This window comes from Hemicordylus capensis, chromosome 9 (assembly GCF_027244095.1).
Source record: "Hemicordylus capensis ecotype Gifberg chromosome 9, rHemCap1.1.pri, whole genome shotgun sequence".
Lineage (NCBI taxonomy): Eukaryota > Metazoa > Chordata > Lepidosauria > Squamata > Cordylidae > Hemicordylus > Hemicordylus capensis.
The window spans coordinates 1,385,117-1,407,872 of record NC_069665.1 but is presented as its reverse complement, the minus strand read 5'-3'; the positions used below and the strand labels follow the sequence as shown (position 1 = coordinate 1,407,872).

General features: G+C 51.4%; 2 protein-coding genes across 2 annotated transcripts; one reads left to right on the top strand and one right to left on the bottom strand.

Annotated features, from left to right (window-relative positions):
- Positions 1-39: 39 nt before the first annotated feature.
- On the bottom strand, positions 40-12,522 carry PRSS54 (serine protease 54). Its single transcript, XM_053271317.1, has 7 exons — positions 12,498-12,522; positions 12,363-12,460; positions 4,765-4,831; positions 3,792-3,969; positions 2,764-3,011; positions 1,996-2,111; positions 40-668 (listed from the first exon to the last, which is right to left on the bottom strand). Exons 1-7 carry the CDS (start codon positions 12,520-12,522, stop codon positions 162-164), a joined length of 1,239 nt encoding a protein of 412 aa, XP_053127292.1. The 3' UTR covers positions 40-161.
- Positions 12,419-16,295, top strand: GINS3 (GINS complex subunit 3). Its single transcript, XM_053271452.1, has 3 exons — positions 12,419-12,697; positions 13,718-13,951; positions 15,558-16,295. The coding sequence occupies exons 1-3, from the start codon at positions 12,521-12,523 to the stop codon at positions 15,786-15,788; spliced, it is 642 nt and encodes a 213-aa protein (XP_053127427.1). The 5' UTR covers positions 12,419-12,520; the 3' UTR covers positions 15,789-16,295.
- Positions 16,296-22,756: the final 6,461 nt, after the last annotated feature.

Sequence of the window (22,756 nt, the reverse complement as noted above, 5' to 3'; positions counted from 1 at the left end):
TTCCCGCTTTGGAGTCATTTTGTACCAAGTGGGTCAGGGGAGGGGCCCCAGGAGGGCTTAGACTTTAATAGCCCAAGAGGCTCTTCCAGGAGACCGCGACACATGAGCAGCCTGAGGAGTCCATCACTGCACATCTCAGCCATGTTGGTGGTGCTCACAACCTAACTGATGGCCCAGAAAGTCAGGAGATGGAGCAAGGAACTGGCGCAGAGCACTCCTCGGGGTCCCTGAGGCTGGCCCCGCTTGGCCGTGGAGATGGGCATCACCTCCCCGCTGTAGTAATCATAGTAGACGGGCAGCAGCGCCTTGCCCTGGGGCTCCACCGGCTGGCCTGAGCTGCTGCCTTCCAGCGCCTCTTCTGCTTGCAGCTGGCCAGGAGGCTCTTCCCCAGAGTCTGAGGAGTTGAGCACTCGGGCCCGACGCAAGGGCTCCGCGACCCCTCTGTTCTCCCCTGCTGGGATCCAGGAGGCAAAGTGTTTCTCCACGAAGGTGGGCGGGACGGGGGTTCCCTGCTTGGCTGTGGTGGCCACGATCCACTCACTGTAGGAGGAGACCCGGGTGTAGAGGAACGGCCCGTAGCATCTTGCACCGCCCTTGCTCAGGACTCCCTTCAGCACCCACTGGCCTGTGCCCGGTGCCTGGCACGCGACTGGGTTGCCTGGGTCACCCTTGGAGAGAGAGAGGAAGCCGGGAGATCAAGCTCAGAGACCCGGGGAAGGGAGGGGAAGAGCTCGCCACTACTCAGGTAGGGCCCACCACCGTTGTGAGAGTGAGGAGGGCTTTGTGTGGCTTGCCCGTAGTGGGCCACTGGAGGATTAGCTGCCAGTTTGCTCCTCTCCACAGACCTTCCAAAGGAGCGCTGAGCAAGCCAAGTGGTGCTTGGTGCTCCTGGCGGTCCGCGTTGGCCTTGAACTTGGATTGCCACAAGCAGATCAGTGCAAACTGGCTGCAGAAGCACCAGGCAGTGTGAGTTGGCACCTTCAGCCCTCGCTGGTGTAGCTTGTGCAAGGAATCTGGCATCTTGTTGCTTTCCAGATCACACGATCTGGAAAGCAACAAGATGCTTGGGCTTGGCAGGATCGCATTGAAACCGTAAATAAAGGGTGTTGCACAAAGCCACCAGCAGGGGGAGCAGTCTTGACTAGCTTGCGCAAACCTCCTACAACAGGAAAATCCAGCTATTTTTTTACAACGTTGTAGCAAAGGTAAAACCTGAAAATGGCATCAGAAATGTGACCAGCACCTTGCTGACAGCACAGGGACTGCAGTGTCAAAACACAGGCAGTACGGAATCACACTTAACAGACATGTAGTGACACTGTTGCAGCGGGTAATCTGGAAAGCGCCCTTGTCTCCCAGCCTCTGACTCCTCCCATGTGCCTGGCACATGGTCCATCCTGGGGCGAGGTCCATCCATCCCATGCATGGCTCACAGCTAAGAAAATCCTACTCAAACACTGGGCCTCTTCTCAAACTTTGGCTGTTGTGAGGCTCTCTACAGGCCTTTCTAGGCAATAAAAGGCACCGTTCGTTTCAGTGCAGTAGATGTAATATTCACAGGAGATCTCTGGTTATCTAGATCCTTTAATCCAACTGTGGCCTGGTTCAGCCCTCGGAACCACAAATGCAGATGCTAAGCAGCAAGGCACATCTAGGTCACCTAGCTTTTAACAGGCCTTTTGTTCTCATGCAACGTTTCTTGCATAATTTTTTACTGACTCTCTTAAGGGATACACAAATGTCACCTAGGACAGCTAAACACACCTGCCATTGTACAAAATAATGTCGGCAGCAATTCTCCCCATTAAAAGGGTGGGGCAATTTCCATCTTTTCAATACATCTTTGTTGGGTGTGTTTGCAGTCTCTACAAAGGAACTGCTAGCTCTGAAAAAGTGGGGAACTGCCACCTTTTATCACGTCATGAAATGTGAGGTTAAAGCATGGCAGGGGTTAATGGCATGACATAGAGAAGGCTGTGAACTTCTCTTCCTCACCAGGCATCCAGGCACATTGTCACCATCCCTGTGGCTGGCACACTCGGTGGTCACGATTCTGTGCAGGGGACAGGGGTCCACGTCCACCACCGAAAGCTTCCGTAGAGAGTCGCTTCCTGTCTGGACCAAGAGATCAAGGCGTGAGAGAGGGCCAGCCTTCTGAGGCCTGGACAGGGCTTAGCTGGCAACAGAGCCCAACACACACACACACGGGGGCTTTTCCCTCTGCACAGAGCCCAGCACAGGCTCGCCTCTTGTTCTGAAACCTCATGTCCGCTTTCAGCCCAAGACTGTCGGCAAAGGAATGGCTCTCTCTGGTGTACCCTGCAGGAGGCTTGAGCAAAGCACATGGTTTCATCAGCCCCTGGCACTGGAGAAACTGCCTACACTAGGAGTGACTGCTGGTCACTTAATTATGCGAGGGGACTCAACTGGAATCTCAGCAAAAAGCTTGGAAGTGCTGGACGACTTTAGTGCCCAGCAAGAAGGCACTGTAGAAGTTCCGAAATGTAGATACCTGCAAGGCAGATCCACAGTGGCAGGTGGGGAAGATGAGTGGGAGAGCTAGGCATCTTCCCAAGGGACAGCATGACACCACATCAGTGGTGAGGCCAACAACAACAGCCTGAGGCCAGACCCATAGCCCTGAGCTTCTGCTAGGAAGGGAGGGTAGCAGTGCAGTGCACGGACAGCAGAGCCAGGGCCACTTCGCCTCCCTGTCCTTGTAGATCCAGGAGGGAGGGATGCCCAAGGGCCAGCACGACTCACCTGCATGTGGGTTCAGCCAGCCCACAAGCAAGCAGTTTTCCAGAGCGGCAGCAGGGAGGTTTGGGAAGGGGAAGCAGATGGGCTGCACCGCCTGGCTGAATGAGAGCGGGGCAGCTGTCTTCAGGAGGGCCAGGTCGTGGACAAGGGTGAGTTCATCAAAAGCCTGGTGCTGGATGGTGGTGCTGATGAGAAGCGGCTTGTGCCTCTGCTGTGGACTGGTGACCCCAACCAAGGCCGAGATCTGGCTCCTGGCAAGGAAGAGAGCAGACGCTGCCCAAGTCTTGCACACGTCCCGGCCTGGCAGGAGGCATGCTCCCTGGCCTCTGCCTGAACCCACACCCCCTTCCATTCCTGGCCGCCTTCTCCTGGCGAGGCGCCTGACTGTGCATGACGGGCAAAGCCAGCAGCGTGGAGGTGGGGGTGAGAGGAAGTGGCCGACCCCCTGGCTCTTGGGTGCCTGTTTAAGGGTTAGGGGAACGGGGATCTTTCTGCCATCCTAAGGAACCCCACCTGGCTGCAGAAATGGCTCCCCTGTAGGGGGATGCAGCAGACACCCCACAAGCCAAGCAGCTCCCCAGAGCACTTGCGGGGAAGCTTTTGGCAGGGGGCCGCAGCAGGCAGGCTGCACTCTTCCCCTCGGCCTTCAGTGAGCAAAAGGGGTGCATCCTTCCTGGCTGCCAGAGGTGCCAGCCTTTTGACTCTCTCTGGAGAGTACGAGCTCTGCCTGTGCTGAAACACCACCCACAGCAAGGAAATCCTTCCGGGGGCTCTGAGGGATATTCAGCTGGGTTGGTAGCAGCCAGGTGGTAGGCTGTCCCGCTGGGTATTGGGGAGGCGAGCCCTCGCAGGCCCCATTGCCTGATGAGACCAGATGCCTGCCTAGGAAACGCAATGCAGGTGGAAGTCCAGCTGCCCACCATGGCCGCCGCCGCCAGCCCTGAGCTAGTGCCTGAGGCAACAGCCGTCGGCTGCCGTGCTTGTGCTAGGCCTGGGTGTGCACACACAGAATCCTCCACGTTGGCACCTACCTGTTCTGGAAACTGGAGGCCACACTCAGTATCCAGTGCTTGCTGAGGATGGACCCAAAGGCCACGTGGCGGCCTTGGCGATCCTGCAGTGACACCACCCAAGGAAATTCACCCAGGACTGCAAACTCCTGCGCGATGCTTGTGGGAGCTCTGCTGTCCTGCTTGCCGCAGCCTACACCTGAGGGGAAGAAGAGGCACCAGTCGGTGGTCCAGGCTCTGCCTGCGCATGCCCTCCCTCCTTTCCCTTTTCTTATAGGCATGGAGTCCAGAGCCAGAGATGTGCTGCCGGATACAGAACACCCCTCTCCCCCGCGGGATCTTTGGCCACTGAAAGGCTTCCCACGGCCATGGGGCTGCCCACAAATCCTCACCTTGGGGCGTGTGGGGAGCAAGCCCTTCTAGCAGTGAGGAGGGCAAGGAGGGCTCGCCTGGGCTTGGTGGGTCCTAGAGCCCAGCAGCTCCTAGAGTTCTGCCTCACCCTTCGGGATGTTGCAGGAGTCCTAACCATTTCCACAAGGAAACTCAAAGTCTGGAAAGCGCACAGAGCATCTGGCCCAGTGAACAAGCTGCTTGGCTTGAAGGACTCCATCCCCTGCTCACGCACAAAGATAGCTTTGGCAAAGTCACTCTGTGAGCTGAAGGGAAAATGACACACAAATGGCAACAGATTTACTCTGCAAAATGCGGAGCCAGTTGCAGGTGGGGCCTCTGCCAAGAATGCTACCTTCTTCACAGTGTGCTGATTCAGATGGTGTCATCGGAAGGTCGGGCCATCTGCCATGGCACTGAGAGCAGAGATCACACACAGACACCCCCTTCCCCTGGCAGCCCCCAGCTCAGGTGCTCAGGGAGGGTCCCCATCTCCTTTCTGCTGGCTTTGGCTACTTCCTTGGAGCCCGAGAGGCCCTCCTAGTCACTCCCCCTGCAGTAACTCAAGCTCTGCTGCAAGGCCAGCCTCCGGAATGTCACTCACCGTCCGCACAAGAGGGCAGAATGGACCAGCACAGGAGAAGCAGCAGCCGGCCTCCCAGGTGGTGCCCCTGTCAAAAAGAGGCAGGATGCTGGGTTGGCTCAGGCACTTCCCAGAAGCTCACCTAGTTCTTCCACCACCACCACCACCTGCTGGCTTGACTGCCCAGCAGCTCAGGAACTTCCTCTGCAGGGCGGCTGGAACAGCAAAGGGAAGGGAGTATTCCCAGAGGAGCACCATTCTGCAGGGGTCATTTTATCCTCGGAAACCTTTGCTTTAGGCCTTGTTAAAACACACAAACCACAAGCCTAGGGGCAGAGCAGCTGCTTGGCATGCAGAAGGCCCCAGGTTCCCTCCCTGGCATCGAGACTCCTGCCTGAAATCTTGGGGAAACCGCTGCTACTCAGTGTAGACAGCACTGGAAGAGAGAGAGCTAGGGTCTGTCTCAGTAGAAGGACACTGCCTAAGTTCCTCGAGATCAGTAGTATTTCAAGCCATGTTCTGGGGAGCCTTGGGGTTCCTTGGGGCTTTTCAGTTAAAAATCAGAATAAAGTTTTGATTTGGGCAGAATTTCCTCAAGAGACAGCCTGCCCCCCACTCCCTCTCTAGTTCTCCAGGAGAGGAGAGCTGGTCTGGTGGTAGCAAGCATGACTTGTCCTCTTAGCTAATCAGGGTCCACCCTGGTTGCATATGAATGGGAGACTTGGTGCAAACACTGTGAGATATTCCCCTCAGGGGATGGAGCCACTCTGGGAAGAGGCATCTATGTTCCAAGTTCCCCCCCTGGCGGCATCTCCAAGATAGGGCTGAGAGATTCCTGCCTGCAACCTAGGAGAAGCTGCTGCCAGTCTCTGTAGACAATACTAAGCTAGATTGACCAAGGGCCTGACTCAGTATATGGCAGCTTCCTATAGTCTTAAATGCACCACTGTAAGAGAGAATTGGGTAGTTGGAGGCCACACTATCTGTTCACACGGGCCAGTGGTGAGACCCCAACTGTTCTGGCCAGTCATAGTGCCACACATGAACTCTCGATGTGCCCAGAATCCTCTGCAGTAATGCATTACATTTCCATGGCAAAGGTGCAGAGGTTCTTTGGAAGACCCACTGATGCAGGAAAGGGTTGCCTAAGATGGAAAGCTCCAAGTCATGGCTTTAGACAGTCATGACGTGGCTTGAGGATCAGAGATGTCCTTCCTCCCAGGCTGGGTTGAGAGGGAAGTAGCTTCTCTTCAGTAGAAGAGATGGAGGGGGACTCCGTTGTCCATGCTGCTGAAGCCACAGCCTTGGGGCTACTGGGTTTCTCCTCCTGTTAGCCTCTCAAGAAATCCCATCCTATGATTCTAGGCTTGCCTCCTTCTACAAAGCATTTCTCTCCTGCAAACTGCTTCTCCCACCCCATCGCCGAGTTAATCTGGCCAGGACAAAGAAATATTTTTCTGCCTTCTTATACCAAAGAGCTCTTGGCCTGTTCTTCTGACTTCTGGCTTTCTGCCATTATCGGGCACAACCCAGGAGTGCCACATCTTCTTTGTTCTGCCATGCTTCCATGCTGCATCAACCACCACTGTTAGGTCATGGTTACCATAGTATTTGTGGTTCCTTCCTGCAGTCCGCATGGCCTTCACCACTCTCCCGCACAATCCTTTCCCATTGGTCAAGAAGATGCTTGTCTACTGTTTCTTTCTGTAGTAACCCCACCTCAACAGATGGAACATAGGAAGACAGGAAGCTGCAGTATACCAAGTCAGACCGTCTAGCTCAGTATTGTTTACTGGCAGCGGCTTCTCCAGGGTTACAGGCAGGAGTCTTTCTCAGACCTATCTTGGAGATGCCAGAGTGATGCTATTAGTAAATGGTTGAAGGACAGGAAACAGAGGGTAGGTATAAATAGACAGTTCTCTAAATGGAGGGGGGTAAGAAGCAGGGTCCCCCAAGGATCTGTACTGGGACCAGAACTTCATAAATGATTTGGAAGTTGGGGTAAGCAGCGAAGGGGCCACATTTGCAGGTGACATCAAACTATTTAGATTGAGAGGAGCTCCAAAATTATCTCTCCAAACGGGGGGAGTGGGCAACAAAATGGCAGATGTGGTTCAATATTTGCAAGTTAAAAGCGATGCACTGAGTTTGGGCAAAAAGCCCCAACTTCACATATACACTGATGGGGTCTGAACTGTCAGTAACTGACCAGGAGAGTTGTGGTGGACAGCTCATTGGAAGTGTTGACTCAATATGCGGCAGCTGTGGAAAAGGCCAATTCCATGCTTGGAATCATTAGGAAGGGGATTGAAAATAAAACTGTTAATATTATAATGCCCTTATACAAAACTATGGTGCAGCCACATCTGGAGTACTGTGTACAGTTATGGTCACTGTACCTCAAAAAGGACATTATAGAAATGGAGAAGGTGCAGAAGAGGGCAACCAAGATGATCAGAGGCCTAGAGCATCTTCTTTATGAGGCAAGGCTACAACACCTGGGGCTTTTTAGTGTAGAGAAAAATGTGACTGAGGTGTGACATGATAGAGGTATATAAAATTATGCAAGGTGTAGAGAGCGTGGAAAGAGAGAAAATTTCCTCATAACACTAGAACTAGGGGTCATCTCATGAAACCAATTGCCAAGAAATTTAGATCCAACAAAAGGAAATACTTCTTCACACAATGCATAGTGAACCTAAGGAATTCTCTGCCACAAGGTGTGGTGACAGCCACCAACTTAGATGGCTTTAAGAAGGGCTTAGATAAATTCATGGAGGACAGTCTGAGGGCTATAGGCCACCTCAAACCTAAGAGGCAAGATTACCTGTTGCAGGGGAGCAACAGCAAGAGAGAAGGCATGCCCTCAGCTCTTGCTTGTGGGATTTCCAGGGCATTTTCCTGATTACATGCTGCTACAGTTTCGCAACACATCCGTTAAGCTCCCCTCCACATTTCTCATGTTGTGACACCGCGGTCACTGTGCTGTCACCAAGGTGCCGTCCATATATCTGATTCCTTGATTTGGGTTTTATTGATGCATTTTGGCCCTATCATGTTGTAAAATTGTTGCAGGAAAGTGCTGTGTTTTTCTGTTGTATGTGAAAACACAGCTTGCTCTGTGTTTGATGTGTTGCAGTGCAGTGTGGTCTGGATGATTCACTTGGCATAGCTGATTTTTCAGCTAACCCATTCCTGAAATAATGTTGCCACTCTTGTAAAAAAAAATTCTTTCTATTTCTCTACATGATTTTTTGTGCAAGAGTGCAACTCATTTCTCATCTGCGTTTGGCTTTTGATTTCAATCACTCATGTTTTTCATTAAGACCTTTTTTGTGGCGGGGGGGACACATTCATTCTGTGGATTTTCTGGCTCATTTGGCTGACTGAGGATCTGTTGATATGTAAAGCCACACAACATATTTTTCTTAATATGTTGTCGCCTCTTGGTTTTTCATGTCTGTGTTTGGCCCTAGGTTTCGGTCACATCTGGAAATGCAAAGCTGGTTTCTTTTTCTTTTAAAAAATATATCGAATGTTTTTCTGCTCCATCTCATTTCCATTTTTGTCCTTGGCTTTTGATCCCATTGGTCTCACACCCCACCTTGTTTGGTGCTTCTGCTTGCGCAAAGGAGAAAGTTTTGCACAAAAGCAGCGAGAAATTTTGTGGTTTTTTAAAAGAGAGTTTGTTGTGTCAGCAGTTCCCCACCCCCTCTGTGACCCTATTGGCTGGAAACTGAGGAAGGGGGGCAGTGATTGCGATCCAGGTGGAATATGGACACCTCCTGCCCAGAAAATCTGCCGCAGTGGCGGGCAATACAGACGGCCAAAACCCTGTCATGTTGCATAGAAAACTGCATCAAAGCTGCTGTGCTCACGGTTTCCAACCGCTGCCTTATTCTGCTGCACTTTGCAGCACCTTAACCATTGCAAATCTCGTAGTCCAGAGGTATCTGGTGGGTTACTGAGTGAAATGGGATGCTGGACTAGGTAGACCTTAGACCTGATCCAGCTGGGCTGTTCTTATGGGAGGGAACTTGGAACCTCCTGCATGCATGCCCTTCCCAGAGTGGCCCCATCCAAATATCTGACAGTGCTTACATGATGTCTCCCATTCAGATGCAAACCAGGGCAGATCTTGCTTAGCAAAGGGGACAATTCATGCTTGCTGCCACAAGACCAGCTTTCCTCCCCAAAGAGTGAGTTGAGCTCAGTCAGGTCAAAAGACGTTTCCAGGAAGGTGACTTTTCCTTGTCCAGGGCCTTTGGGTATTTCCAGACAGAGAAGTCCTCTGAAAATAGAAGGTCTTTTCACTTATCCACTCCCAGTTCCCATTGCCTGCTTCCCCCTCATGCAATTGAGCACTCCATCTGCTGGCCATTTGGGGGCAATTCATGATGAAAATCATGTCTTCTGAAACAACTTTAAAAAGTTATTTAATTTTCATCACGGATTGCAAATGGCCAGCAGATGGTGCTGAGAAATTGCATTACAGAGAACAAGGCAATGTGGACAGGGAGTGAATAAGCAGAAAGACCTTCCCTTTGCAAATGGAGTCCCACTGCATGAAACTGGGCTTTCTTCCAGAGTTGCTCAGGAGGCAAAAAAGCAGGAGACCAACTCCTGTGTGCCAGAAGTTGTTCTGGGGAGCCAGAATTCTGCTCTTAGATCACCATCACTCTGGCCTCAGTTTCCATTTTGCCAGCAAGTGCAAACAGAACCTAAAAAATGTGGAGATTTGTTAGAAATATGAATCCATTCATTTTATTAGAAGTTTATCTTGCCTTTTTCAGAAGAATTCCAGGTGGCTTTTCAGCCAAATTATATCATCCACTTAAAAAAACCAACAAAACCACAGTAAGATGCATTGCAAATCCCTCAGCAGAAGGCAATAAACCCTAAACATGTGTGTAGCCTGGGGAGACCTTACTCCACGTTCTTTTGTTGCGGGGACAGTGCTGAGAGGAGTGATGCACGGCAGGGCCTTCTTGGCCATGACACCGATGCAAACCCCACCCCCCCATTGTTCATGTGCTGTTTCCTGGACCAGCAGTTAGTATAGGGGTCACCCCCCCACCCCAACCCCAGGCCCCCAAAACAGTTTTGGGCTGCTAGGGGCCACCACTGGGAGCTCTCTAGAGCTCATTTCCAGGCAGCCCTCGTTGCTGGATAATATTCATTTGAGGAAGCTAAATTAATGTTCTCCAGCAACGAGGGCTGCCTGCCTAGAAATGAGCTCTGGAGAGCTCGCCCAGGCTCCGTGGATCCCAGGCCCAGCCCCTCTACGTGTGACGGACCGGGACCCAATAGCTCACGGACCGGTGGTTGAGAAACTGCTCTAGACCCCTTACTTGTAACCTCCACAGATTGCTGAAGAATCTGATTTAGATGGGCCTTCCGTTTGGACTGAGTGACCTGTATTCTGCTCTTCTGCATTTCGGGGCCAAACTAGACCTTACTTTCAGCAGGTTCTCTGCAATGGTGTGTGTGTGTGTGTGTGTTTCAATAATACTAGATAGCAGCTCTGGGGGTGGGGAGGCAACTCAGGGCTGGACCACAGCATTGGGGAGACCAATGTATGGTTGGTCTCTTCACCCCCAGCATGGTTTCAATCCAGGTTTGGTCCCCACAGCTGCTATTTGGGAGGAGACTCCTCTGGCACCAACTGGTGCTTACCATGGGAAAGAACAGAGCCTGCCTGGCTGAACTCTGTTGAGGAGGCTGTGCTGCTGCCCGTTCGTGGGAATCTCTGGCATGGTTAACACCAAGCAGCCTGGTTTTCTTTTCTCCATTTCCCTTTTCAAAGCACACATTTCCCTCCTAGTAGTAGTAGTAGTAGTGATAATAATAATAATAATAATAATAATAATTGCCTACAAAAATAATCACCTGCAGAATGCTCCCTGCAGCCCCTCTTTCAGGCCACAAAGGAAACTGTTGAACATTCCCCACTGCCTTAAGTGGTGGGAAGGGAGCCGCCTTTGACAGGGCTCTTTTCCTTGCAAGGAGAGAGGAGGCTTGCTTTTATCATGTGCTGATTATTCACAAATAGCTGAACTGGGGGGAGGGATGGGAAGCAAGCACCGGGATGGACGGAAGCCCCCCCCGCCCCCGCCCCGCCCCGGAGGCCAGAAGATGGGCAGGGGCCCAAGAAAAAAGCATCCGGGGATGGGGTGCCCAAAGCTGCTGAGCAACCATCTCCCCAATGTCCTCCATCCTTTCAAAGGGAGGCTGGAGAACTGCTGATAACTTACTGGGGGACACTGACACCCAAATGCCCACTAGCTTCCTGCCCCAGTTTAAAAATGCAAGCTCTTGTCCTCAGCTCCTGAAAAAAACAACAGCCTGAGATGACGGTTTATTAATCGTATGTAATTCCCTTGTTTTAATATCGCAAACTGCTTTGGGTGCCTTTGTCAAGGCAGAAAGGCGGTATAAAAATGCAACAAACAAACAAACAGACAGAAACTCGCGCAAGCCTCTTGTGTAGCTGCCCCTCGCCCGGGGTATTGAGGTGGGCAAGGAGGGAGGAGGCACCTTATCAAGGCTGGTTTTAAAACCCCACGCTGGGAGGCCTCCTCCCTACAGAGCTGTGCAAGGTGCAGCCAGCAAAACCTCCGTGCAGGGCAGTGGAGGGTCCTGCCTGTCCACAGGATGTGTGTGAGGAATTCCTCTGTGCTAGCTTGGTTTAGGCCACAATGCTGGAGGCAGTTCTTCCACTGTTGTCAAGGGAAGGTCTGTCTGCTTGGCTGGCTGGTGCTACCTGCCTCTCTTGGAAGTCTGCACAGAGCTTCGGGGTTTATTTTGGGGTGGTAGCCCCAAACCGACCAATGAGAAGGTCCCCCAGGTAAAGGCCCTGTCCAATCAGATTAAAGCAGAAGGAACTCTGCAGGTGGAGGTTTCAGCCAATCAATGTGAAGGTGACAGCTGGGCTGGGACCGGCCAGGCCTAGCTGGGGAGTGGGGTATAGCAAGAGGGTCTCACAGGGAGGGCTGGCTGGGAAAGGAGCCAGCCAGATGGAGCTGAGATGGGGCGGGGCTTAGTTTGTGGGGGGAGGGGCCCGAGGCAAGTTGCCCCTCCCTCTGGGTAGCCTTGCCTTTGGCCACGGTGGCTGCAGCCTGGGGATGAGGGCAGTTTGTGGCCCAACAAGAGGCGGGACCCGAGACTGGGAACTGCTAGAGGAGAGCTGGTCTTGTGGTAGCAAGTACGACTTGTCCCCTTTGCTAAGCAGGGCCCACCCTGGTTTGCATTTGGATGGGAGGCTACATGTGAGCAAGCGCTGCAAGACATTCCTCTGAGTGGATAATGGGGCTGCTCTGGGAAGAGAATCTACATGCTTGAATGCAGAAGGTCCCAAGTTCCCTCCCTGGCAGCATCTCCAAGAGAGGGCTGAGAGAGACTCCTGCCTGCAACCTTGGAGAAGCCGCTGCCAGTCTGTGAAGACAATCCTGAGCTAGGTGGACCAAGGGTCTGACTCAGTAGTGGCAGCTGCCCTATGTTATGTTCCTATCTACGTCAGAGAACTACGGACCCAGCCTCGGGCTGTGCAAAGTGGGGGACGAATGAAGGAGGAGGACACACCCTGCGGGGGACGCTGGGGGTGGGAGCGGGTGCATCACCTGCCTGCTCAGCCCGGCGCCGAAAGCGACCGCTCGGGCTCGACCTTTGGCGGAGACCCGGATGGGGCGGGGAGGTTCGACGTCACCAGCCCCGCCCCCTTGCGCATGCGTGCGGCGTGCGCTTGAAGGCGCCACTTTCTCTCTGAGTCGGCGGCGCCATGTTCGAGGCCTATTCGCCGGTGGAGGCCGGGCTGGGGCCCGAAGAGAACTTTCTCTCGTTGGCAGACATTCTCATGTCCCAGGAAAGGCTGCCTTGTCGAGCCGAGACCTCCTTGCCTCGCCTGGCCGCTGTGCTAGGCAAGGCCGCCCCTGAGCCCGGCGCTGCCGTCCCTGAGGTGAGGTAATAACGCCCGCTTGGCGGCATGGGCGTTGGGACTACAGCTCCCGGCACCCCCCGGGGAGGGCGCCAAACGGAAGCCGCTTCAAATCGGCTTCCGTCCGGGCCGGTGTTGCCCACATAGACTCAGGAAACCTAGACTCGCGCACAGTGCCCAGCTCCCAGATTCCTTTGGAAGGAGTTCTTGCCCGTAAAAAAACAATGGCAGTACTCAGGCTGTTAACGTAGCTGTAACTGGGTGGCCTCATCCCGCGCCTCAGCAAGAGACAGCCGCATAGGCGGGAGCGGCTGCCCTGCTTGTGTATTAACAATGCAGGGTTTTTTTTGTTCAGCTCCTTAAATGTTCTAAAAAGGCTTTTGCCCTGCCACTATAAATACAGCTGGCTGCCCCCATATTGCAGCTTGAGGGGGCTGCTCCTGCTGAGTGTGGGTCAGGACAACTTCGTAAGGTTAGACTTTAGACACTAAGAGAAATCCTGAAGGCTGAATAGGCCTGCTGTGTTCTGCTCCTGCATATAATTTCACTCTTGCACGTAGGAGGCTCTGCTGCTACAGAGCTTGTGTAAACTGCCACCTGTTGCCAAATCACAGAAACTCCTAAGTCGGGAGCTTTTAACTTCCATTTTTAATTTTTTACTGTAATGTAAATTTGGGATCACCTCCTGCAAATGCTTTTCTGCATGAGGGCTGTGTTCCTTGCAGAAATGCACACAAGAATCTGTCTCATGCTCTTGAGCCCCACACCATTTATTTCCAGGCCAGGGGCTCTTGAGGCCATGGCCGACACTTGCTCATGACTGCCTCGAGCTGTAGTAATTACTCTGGAACACTCTTTGGCAGCTGATGCAACAAGTAGATGGTTGCAAGTCCCACTATTCTATATCGATATGCTCATTTGGGGAGGCAGTTTAAACTCATTGGAGATTTCAGGGCAGTTCTCTCATAGTAATATTAAGAGTCTTGAAACATCTCCTGTGTTCTTGTTTTTCACTTGTCTTTGTTTCTGTGGGGCATGCAGGGTTCCAGGCTGGAAATTCCCCTCTGGCTGGCCAAAGGACTGTATGAGAACAAGCGGAGGATCATTTCTGTTGAGCTGCCGAAAATCTACAAGGAGAGCTGGCGGACAGTGTTCAATGCCGATGCTAACGTGGTTGATCTGCATAAACTGGGGCCCTACTACTATGGACTTGGCTCCCAGCTCCTGAATTTTGACAGTCCTCAAAATACTGAACTAGCTCAGACCGTACTGCAGGTAAAGCACTAATCTCAGTAGAAGACTTCTGCTCTCTGCTGCTTCTGATCTTCTTTCCATCTGCTTTGCTGTGTGTAGCTGGCCTCTCCCTTGTACTTTCTGAGAGTTGGTAACATTCTGTATCTGTTCTGCCTGCTTACCATGCAAAATCCAGATTGCTCACTTAGACTTTTCTGTGTTTAATAAATTATGTAAGTTGTACAGTCTGGATTTTCTGGAGCCCAGGGAAAAGAGAGAGGTTGCTAGCTGTGACAACTGTCTGGCCTCTTTTACCAGTTGCTCCCCCTGGCTGTGCTCTGCTACATCAAATGGATGGGGACCTTAAGGAGGCCTGTTCCAAATGGCAGCTGGACTGGAGCAGCACAGGAGCTGCAGTGGTGGCAGCAGCAGCAGCAGCAGCCTTGAACTACCTCCCTGATTGAGCTTGTATTGCTGTCCTCCCACCTGGCTTCTCCTTCAGGCAGCACAGCATTACCTGGCACACTTTTGGTGTGACATAGGTAGCTAGGAGAAAGGGCTGGGGAAGTCAGGGAGAGCTGGAAAGGAATGATTCCCTTCCTTTCTTGAAGAACCCAATCTTTGCCACTGATCTGGCTCCACAGATGGGCCAGTAGAATACTGTGAGAGCAGGTTATTTGAAAAGCATAGACACAACCCCAAAGCAGAGGCAATAGTTACCAAAAGGTTCATCTAATTATTTAAAGACATTCAGTCTAATCCAGTATCTGTGATAATCCATAAGCAGACAGCAGACAATTAAATCCAGATAAAACATATCAAGTTAGTAGAAACATTCTCAGTGTAACCAGTCTTGGAAGCTGTAGGTTCAAGTCAAGTAGTCAGCTCCAAGTTCAGAGATCCTGAAGTCAGGTCAGGCTAATTAAATATTTGATTTTCAAGCCATGGCTTTCAAGATCAGAATTCCCCCCTTTTGTAATGGCTTAATAGGTTTTATGAGGATTTCTGTGTTTGCAGACAGTTATGGTTAAGAATTGAGTAGTCAGAATTATACATAATTAAATGATTTAATCTGAATTAATAATTAAATCTACTTCTCTGAAAGAATGGGAACCATGGACAGCTCCACTTAGAGTGCATGTGTGCTTCCTGTTTAATTCTGATGTCCATTGAATGAGCCTACAGTAAGGTTAATAATGATCAAATGACAGTAAGGTTAATAATGATCAAAAGTGGAGGTGAAAACAACTCCTTAAAGGGGCACTAGTTGCTTTTGCAGGAGACTTGTGGGTGAATGATCCCCACACCACGACACTGGTGAGTGCTGATTGCCGATAGGAGAAAATTTAATGCATACACTAAAATGCCAGTTGATGTATAACACAATATGGCTGAGATGTTGATGTGCCCTAAAATTGCAACTTGAGCTCTCTAGCCGTGCCCTTTTATTAGCGTTGCCCTAATTATTGTTGGCTCTGTGTGCAGTCCCCAGAGAGGTATTTATTTATTTGATTTGTATACCGCCTTTCCAAAATGGCTCAGGGCGGGTTAGGGTACAACCTGGACTCTTTTCAGTTGCCCACAGCCATGGCCCTTCAGCCCCCGAAGGACTTCCTTGCATTCTGAGTAACTTTCTTTCCCCTGTTAGACATTCATTGGTCGATTCCGTCGCATCATGGACTCCTCCCAGAACACGTACAACGAGGATACCTCTGCGCTGGTGGCCCGGATGGACGAACTGGAGCGGGGCTTGTTTCAGGCTGGTCAGAAGGGACTGAATGACTTCCAGAGCTGGGAGATGGGCCAGGCCTCTCAGATCACCATCTCCAGCCTGGTCCAGAATTACAAGAAGAGAAAATTTACGGATGTAGACAGTTGAGAGCATGGAAGGAGCATACAAAACCCTCATGGTGGGAAATTGCTGAGGCTTGTGGCCTCCTACAGCAGTGTAGAACAGATACGATGAATTAAACTTCTTCCTGGTGGCATTTTGAGATTGGACCAGAGCATATTTTGGAGGAGTCTTGGCTGGTGTCACATAGCATATGCCCTCCCCCTTCTCCAGCGGATCAGTGAGGCTGTCGTGGCTTTGTGGCTGGATGGAAATGAGCAGCAGGAGCAAATTTTCTCAGAAACCATTCATGTTTTAATCATCCTAATCCATTGATGTTTTAATCTTTCAGTAGAGATTCTAGACACGTGGAGCAAAACAGGGAGGTTTTGCCCTCCCCCAGCAATTGAGTTTCATGCCTCTGGAAATCATCTGTGTGAAATAGTTGGACTACTGCTGCATAGCCTACAGGATTGTTTTTCTCTTATACTGCCTTTGCTTTTGTTTGTTACAGTAAAGTGGCTTTTCCTAGGAGGGAAAGTTGGCTCCAAAATATTCAATATGTCTCTTAGTGCTTGTGGTCCATTTCAAGGCACCGCTGTCTTTGACGAAGTAAGAGTGTGAGTGTGTGTGTATGTGTGTGGTAGTCTTGCTACAAACTTTAATTTACCTGACTTGGCTGTCTCCCTAGGAACACTTCAAATTGTAGTTTTGTGAGCAGAGTCAGGATCTCTCTGACTGAAAATTCTCAGCACTTTTCAGAGCTGCTGCACCTCCCAGAATGGTGACAGTTGTGGTAGTCAAGCAGTTTACACATTTAGTATAAATGGTGTTGCCTCATGACCTGCCTCTTCCCCCACTCTTTTGTGGTTCATGATACCATGGCCCTATTTGGATCTGCTCCTTATCAGCAAATTATATCCTTCCAAAAGGTCAATCAAGAGAATGGCTTCAAGTTTTTCCCATCTGCTGTTGCAAAGTTTGCATTCCAGGTTGTGCTTTATGTATTACTGCGTTTCATTGTAGATGGAAATTAACCACCTGCTTCTGAAATGCCCATTATAATGTCTTTGGAATGACATTACAAACAAAGCTAGACTTAGTGAAAACCAAACTAGCTAGAAATGCCTGCCTGTGGAGTTCTTGGGACCTGTTCCTTGGACCTCCTCCTAGTTAGTGCGTGTCTCTGCGGACTACCCTGTTCCACCACAAGACTGGTCCCCTCGTGGTCTTCTCTGTAACTATCTATAGCAGCAGAATTACTTTGCATTTGATCAAAGTGGACATGGCTACACTTGCTGCTCTAACTCTTTCCACTCATGGCCACAGTTGCTGCATGGTTACACTCCTAAGGAACAGGGGCAGCTTTTTAATTTTCTTCTTGCTTTCTCCATCCCCTCAATTGGCTTTGCTCTTTTGCAGGTGGGGCAGGGAATTCTTTAGGGGTTTTTTTAAGCTCAGGATTGCTGGCGATGTGTTCCTCTCTGGCATTTCCTAGTCTGCTTGCTGGAGCAGATCTCTTTCTCAGAACACCCAAAACAAAGGTGATGGACTTGTTGACTCTTTTGGCTGAGGCCACTGGTGCAAAACTCAGCCTATGGGGTAGGGCCACATTCTGCCTGCTACCGGGTGTTTTGCCATTTGCGTTGGCATCCCTTGTGCTGGTTAGTGCATTTGGAGAGCTGGGGCGCCTTCCACATATTTTCTCAGAGAAGGTGGCACAGAAGGATGGCAACTGGGAGAGCATTCTACCTGCACCTGCATGCAGAAGGTCAAAGACAAGACCTCTGCCAAGCAATTAAAGGCTCAGCCTACGTTCCAGGCTTCTTGAGAACAGTCCAAAACCCCAAAGCTTGCTTGTGCACGTTCAACCAGGATTTTAGCACAGCAAGGAGGATTTTGTGAGTTTGAGTCAGTGACTGCTTTGTTTTCTCTTGTCACTCGTCTGTAAATGGCTCTCTTGGACCTGCTCTGCCCCTGTTCCCAGATGGCTGCAGAAAGGACGTAAACAAAACACCTTCTTTGCAATTTCAGGTAGTCTAAAGTTTAGGCACACAGTAAACTTGGGAAGATGTTGCTAGTGGAAAGGAGGAGCTCCTTGCAGATGCCTCCCAACCTATTTCTTCACCTTTGCTGGGAGTCAAAAGGGAAATGGGCTCTTTGGTGCAGGATTCCCACCCGGCTCTTTCTTGGCTGTATGTCTATGAACCGGCCTTCCCCTGAGTCGGACTCTTAGTCCAGCTGCCTCAGCACTGTCTGCCCTGCCTGGCCACAGATCTCCTCCAACATTTCAGACGAGGGTCCCAGCCCTGCTGGGAGATGCTGCCAGGGGTTAGACTCGGGGCTCTGCCATGGAGCTTTGGCCCTGCTGCTTACCTTTCCTCAGCCAAGTGCCACCGTGAACGGTCCCTACCCAATCATGGTGCTTCGTTGTGGGAGGTTTGGGCCATTCCCGTCTGCTCTCTGCGGCTAGCTTGGCTTGGAGAGGCCCCTCCTGGCCTCCATGCCGTGCGGCTGTTTCCAGGCAGGGGCACACTCCCGGCCAGCAGCGGCCAGGCTCTCCTGCAGGCCCCGCCTGCCCCCTTCCCCATCACACCGCTGTTGTTTGACTTTGGCCCTTGCATCCCAAGGAGAGCCGGAGGGCTGGGGCAGGAGGAGCTGCTGGCCTGGCACCTCTCGTTGTGGCACGGAGAGCCCTGGGAGGCGATTAAGCCCAGCGTGTTAATTGGCAGCGACAGCTCATTTTGTTATCTCGCATGTCCTTATTGACAGGGTGCATGTGACTGGAGGCAAAGTGAAGGTCAGAGGCAGCCCAGCAGGGCCCCTGTCCTCCCCACCCGCCCTGGTGTCCCTGCCCTGGCAGCCTCTGCTTGCTTGAGGATGCGCTGCAGGATGCGCTCACCAACCTCCCTGGTGAGCCCCTCCCATCGGCTCCTTGCCCTTTCTGGATAGGGCGTGCCATGCATGGCAGAACCTGCAGAGTCCAGAGGCTTCCACTGTTGTCTTGGGTTCTTTGGGTTGCAGAGAAAATGCCAAGGACCCAGCCAAGAACTTGGGGGTGGGGAGAGCTTCTAGTGGCCACAGTGGGGGTCACATTCATTCAGCACAGGGCCTGCTCCCTGTCTTCCTGCTCCCCCCCCCCGTGCTGGTGGTCATAGCTTTATACCTTGGCATGGACTCTGGACTTGCCTTTGCCGGAGCAACAGAAACGAGGGCAGGAGATGGGAGAAGGCAGAGGGGGAAGCCCTCTGCTCAGGCTAGAGTTGGCAGGGGAGCAGGAGGGCTCTTCTGAAGCAGCAGTGGGGCTGGGGGCATGTTATGGGAGCTGAGCTCTTGGGCATTTTACTTTTGGAAATCAGCTTTGAGGGGGGCTTTTAAAGAACGTACATCTTCAGTCTTTAGATGACTTCTAATGCAGCAGCATTCATTACAATAGCTTACCAAACTGGGCATGACTCTACATCTTCTTTTAATACAACCTATTAAACAGCGTCTGGGAATGTTATGGTGGGAAATCACATTACAATGTTAAAATGCAAATTTTTATTACTATTATTTGTTTGTTTTTTATACTGCCTTCCAAAAATGGCTCGGGCGGTTTACACAGAGAAATAATGAATAAGATGGATCCCTGTCCCCAAAGGGCTCACAATCTAAAAGAAATGTAAGATAGACATCAGCAACAGTCACTGGAGATACTGTGCTGGGGGTGGAGAGGGCCAGTTACTCTCCCCCTGCCAAATAAAGGGAATCACCATGTTAAAAGGTGCCTCTTTGCCAAATTAGCAGGGGTTGGATGAATTGGAACGTTTGCAGCTTCACTTGTATGTATGTATATACACACACACTCCCACTCCCTCTCCCTCTCTCCCTGCAGTTCATTTCAGCTGCAGCTGACTTGGATGTCCAGCTAAAGGCCTTTTCTGCAGTGAAGTCAACCTGTGAGGTCTTCTTGCCAGTCTGGAGATGGTGCAAGCAACGGCTGCTGCAGCAGTAGCATCCTCATGGTGACTCAGCCTCCCTTGAAAATTCATCCAAATGTAGTTTGGACTAAGAGACCATGAGTCAGTTTGAATCAACTGAGCAGTCTTTATAACAACACCACCCAGCTACATGCTTGGGCTCTATGTGGTGGGAAGCTGACATCCCTCAAGGATGCAGTTCTTTTCATCTGGATAGATCGGGGCAGTGGAACCCCGCTAATGGACCTTTCTCCCCATAGACCTAAGATCTCAGGCTTTAAATCAGGAGAGCCTATTGGTTAAATCAAATCCTCATCTAGAAGATTTGTTCATATACACTGAAGGGGTTGAATGGGTAACTAACCAGGAAAGTCATGGTGGATAGTAGAAAGGTTGACCCAGTATGCAGCAGCAGTGGGGAAAAGACAAATTCCATGCCATGGACCAGTAGGAAAGGAAATAAAATTGCTCATATTACAATGTTCTTACCCAAATCTATGGAGCTGCCACAGCTGTAATATTGCATGAAGTTCTGGTTGCTGCATCTCAAAAGGGATATTTAGATCTAAAAAAGGCACAGGAGAGGGCAGCCAAAATCAGGGGGCTGGAGAGGATAAAATAACTATGTCTGGGGCTATTAGAAATGCGGCTAAAGAGGCTGGTGGAGACATACAAATCTATGGTGCGGCCACATCTGGAGTACTGTGTACAGCGTTGGTCACCGTATCTTAAGGAGGATATTGTAGAACTGGAAAAGGTGCAGAAGAGGGCGACCAAGATGATCAGGGGCCTGGAGCACCTTCCTTAGGAGGCGAGGCTACAACACCTGGGACACTTTACCTTGGAAAAGAGGCGACTAAGAGGAGACATGATGGAGGTGTATAAAATTATGCATGGAGTGGAGAGGGTGGACAGGGAAATTCTTCTCCCTCTCTCACAACACTAGAACTAGGGGTCAACCCATGAAACTGAAGGTTAGGAAATTTAGGACCGACAAGAGGAAGTACTTTTTCACACAGCGCATAATTAATCTATGGAATTCCTTGCCATGGAATGTGGTGATGGCCAGCAGCCTGGATAGCTTTAAAAGGGGCTTAGACAGATTCATGGTGGACAGGTCTATCAACGGCTACTAGTCTGGTGGCTATAGTCCATCTCCAGCCTCAGAGGCACAATGCCTCTCAATACCAGTAACAGGGGAGCAGCAGCAGGAGAGAGGGCAAGCACACAGCTCTTGCCTGTGGGCTCCCCAGAGGCATCTGCTGGGCCACTGTGGGAAACAGGATGCTGGTCTAGATGGGCCTTATTGGGCCTGATCCAGCAGGGCTCTTCTTATGTTCTTATAACTGAGGCTGGTAAAACTATGCATGGTGTGAAGAAGGTGAATGAAATATTTGCCTCCCTTTTGCATGATGCTGGGACCTGGGTTCATCCAGTGAAGCTGATTGGCAGGCCAGATGACAATGGTGGTGGCTGCCACCATCGTGGTGAATATTTATATACTGCTTCTCAGCAAAAGTTCTCAAAGCAGTTTACACAGAAAAATAAATAAGATGGTTTCCTGACCCCAAAGGGCTCATTATCTAAAAAAGACCATAGGAAGCCCTTGTTCACGCTGTGCATAATTAGCCTATTGAATTCCCTGCCACAAGATGGGCAGCAGCAGCAGCCCATCCTTAGCCACCAACATAGATGGCTTTAAAAGGAGATTAGGCAAAGTCATGGAGAACAGGCTGCCTGCAGGGTGAGGCGCAGGATGTCTCTGGAACCCAGTTGCATGCCTTTCTCTCTGGCTTTAGGCCTCCCCGTGGCACCCGTTAGACCTGTGTGGGAAGCAAGATGCTGGAGAAAGGAGGTCTTGTGTCTGACCTGCCAGGGTTCCTTGCAGCAGAGTTGAAAACCTGGGGGCCATTTCCCCCGAAGGCAAGACAGATGCCCTCTAGGAGCCCTAGCACTTTGGAAGCAAATTCTGTCTGGCCCTGAGTTAAGGGCTCCCTTTCATTAAAAGCTACAGCTGAAAAACAGGCCGTGCTCAAGAATGGAGCAGGGCGCCCCCTCCCCGTGCCATTGACCTTCTCCTTGACCCCAGGGGGATTGATCCTGTTCCCTGGGGGGAGGATCTGCAACGATTTTGCCCTGTTTCTCACTAATGCACCGGAGTGGCCACCCCTGGGGAGAAGCTATTAACTCCTGCCTCTTTGGAACCCAGACTTGAGCTTGCACTGGGCATTCCAGGGGTCTCAGGGGGGCAAGCAGCAGGAGGTGTTACCGTTTGCATCTTCCTAGTTGGAGACTACGGAGGAGTGAGTGCTAGTGGCTGTGTCGGCTGTCTTCCTGGCATTTGGGGGGGAGGGGGGAGGCTCAAAGGTTTCAGGAACCCTCCCCACTGCAAAGTAGCAATTGGGGAGGGGGGTGTCTTTCTGTGGCAGCCGTGGGCCACATTATGAGTTCTTGGTCTGCAGCTAGGCAGCGTTCCTTCCGGGGCAGCCCATCGCTCTCCAGCGCAACCTGGCAAGGCGTCCGCTTGGGTTCTCCACCCCACATGCCCAGCCTTCCGATACCAAACTCACTGGGGACCTCTGCAGTGGCGAATGGAGCTACTGCTGCAGCCTTTTTGTCAGAAGAACAGCCCTGCTGGATCAGGCCCAAGGCCTGTCTAGTCCAGCCTCTACCTTCCCACAGGGGCCCACCACCGGATGCCTCCGGGAAGCCCAAATGCAGGAGGTGGAGGCCTCTCCTGAGCCTGCTCTTGCTCCCCCGGTGGGTGCTTGCCAGCACATTAGGCAGGTGGGTCTCTGAGCCTTTTTTCTTGAAAAGCCACCTGCTGCTCCAGCTTCCATCCCGCCCGCCCTCTGCTTTTTGAATGAGGAGAGGGTGGGATGCAGCAAGGAAGGAGAGCGGGGGTGGCAGCTGCTGCTGCCCCCCAACACACACCCCAGAAAGGGGAGGGGCTAACCTTCCCCCTGCCCGGGTTTCCAAGGGTCAAGAGTGGAAGCTCCTGACCTCACCTGTGCAAAGCCTTGCCAAGGCCTCTGCATCAGGAGGGTGGCTGCC

Excerpts from the sequence above, each read along its gene's own strand:
- GINS3 (XM_053271452.1), top strand. The coding sequence starts at position 12,521 with ATGTTCGAGGCCTATTCGCCGGTGGAGGCCGGGCTGGGGCCCGAAGAG. Across the intron at positions 12,698-13,717 it reads CCGGCGCTGCCGTCCCTGAG|GGTTCCAGGCTGGAAATTCC; the intron begins GTGAGGTAATAA and ends TGGGGCATGCAG. Across the intron at positions 13,952-15,557 it reads TAGCTCAGACCGTACTGCAG|ACATTCATTGGTCGATTCCG; the intron begins GTAAAGCACTAA and ends TTCCCCTGTTAG.
- PRSS54 (XM_053271317.1), bottom strand. The coding sequence starts at position 12,522 with ATGGCGCCGCCGACTCAGAGAGAAA. Across the intron at positions 12,461-12,497 it reads GCCGCCGACTCAGAGAGAAA|GGGGCGGGGCTGGTGACGTC; the intron begins GTGGCGCCTTCA and ends CGCATGCGCAAG. Across the intron at positions 4,832-12,362 it reads GCGCCGGGCTGAGCAGGCAG|GGGCACCACCTGGGAGGCCG; the intron begins GTGATGCACCCG and ends TCTTTTTGACAG.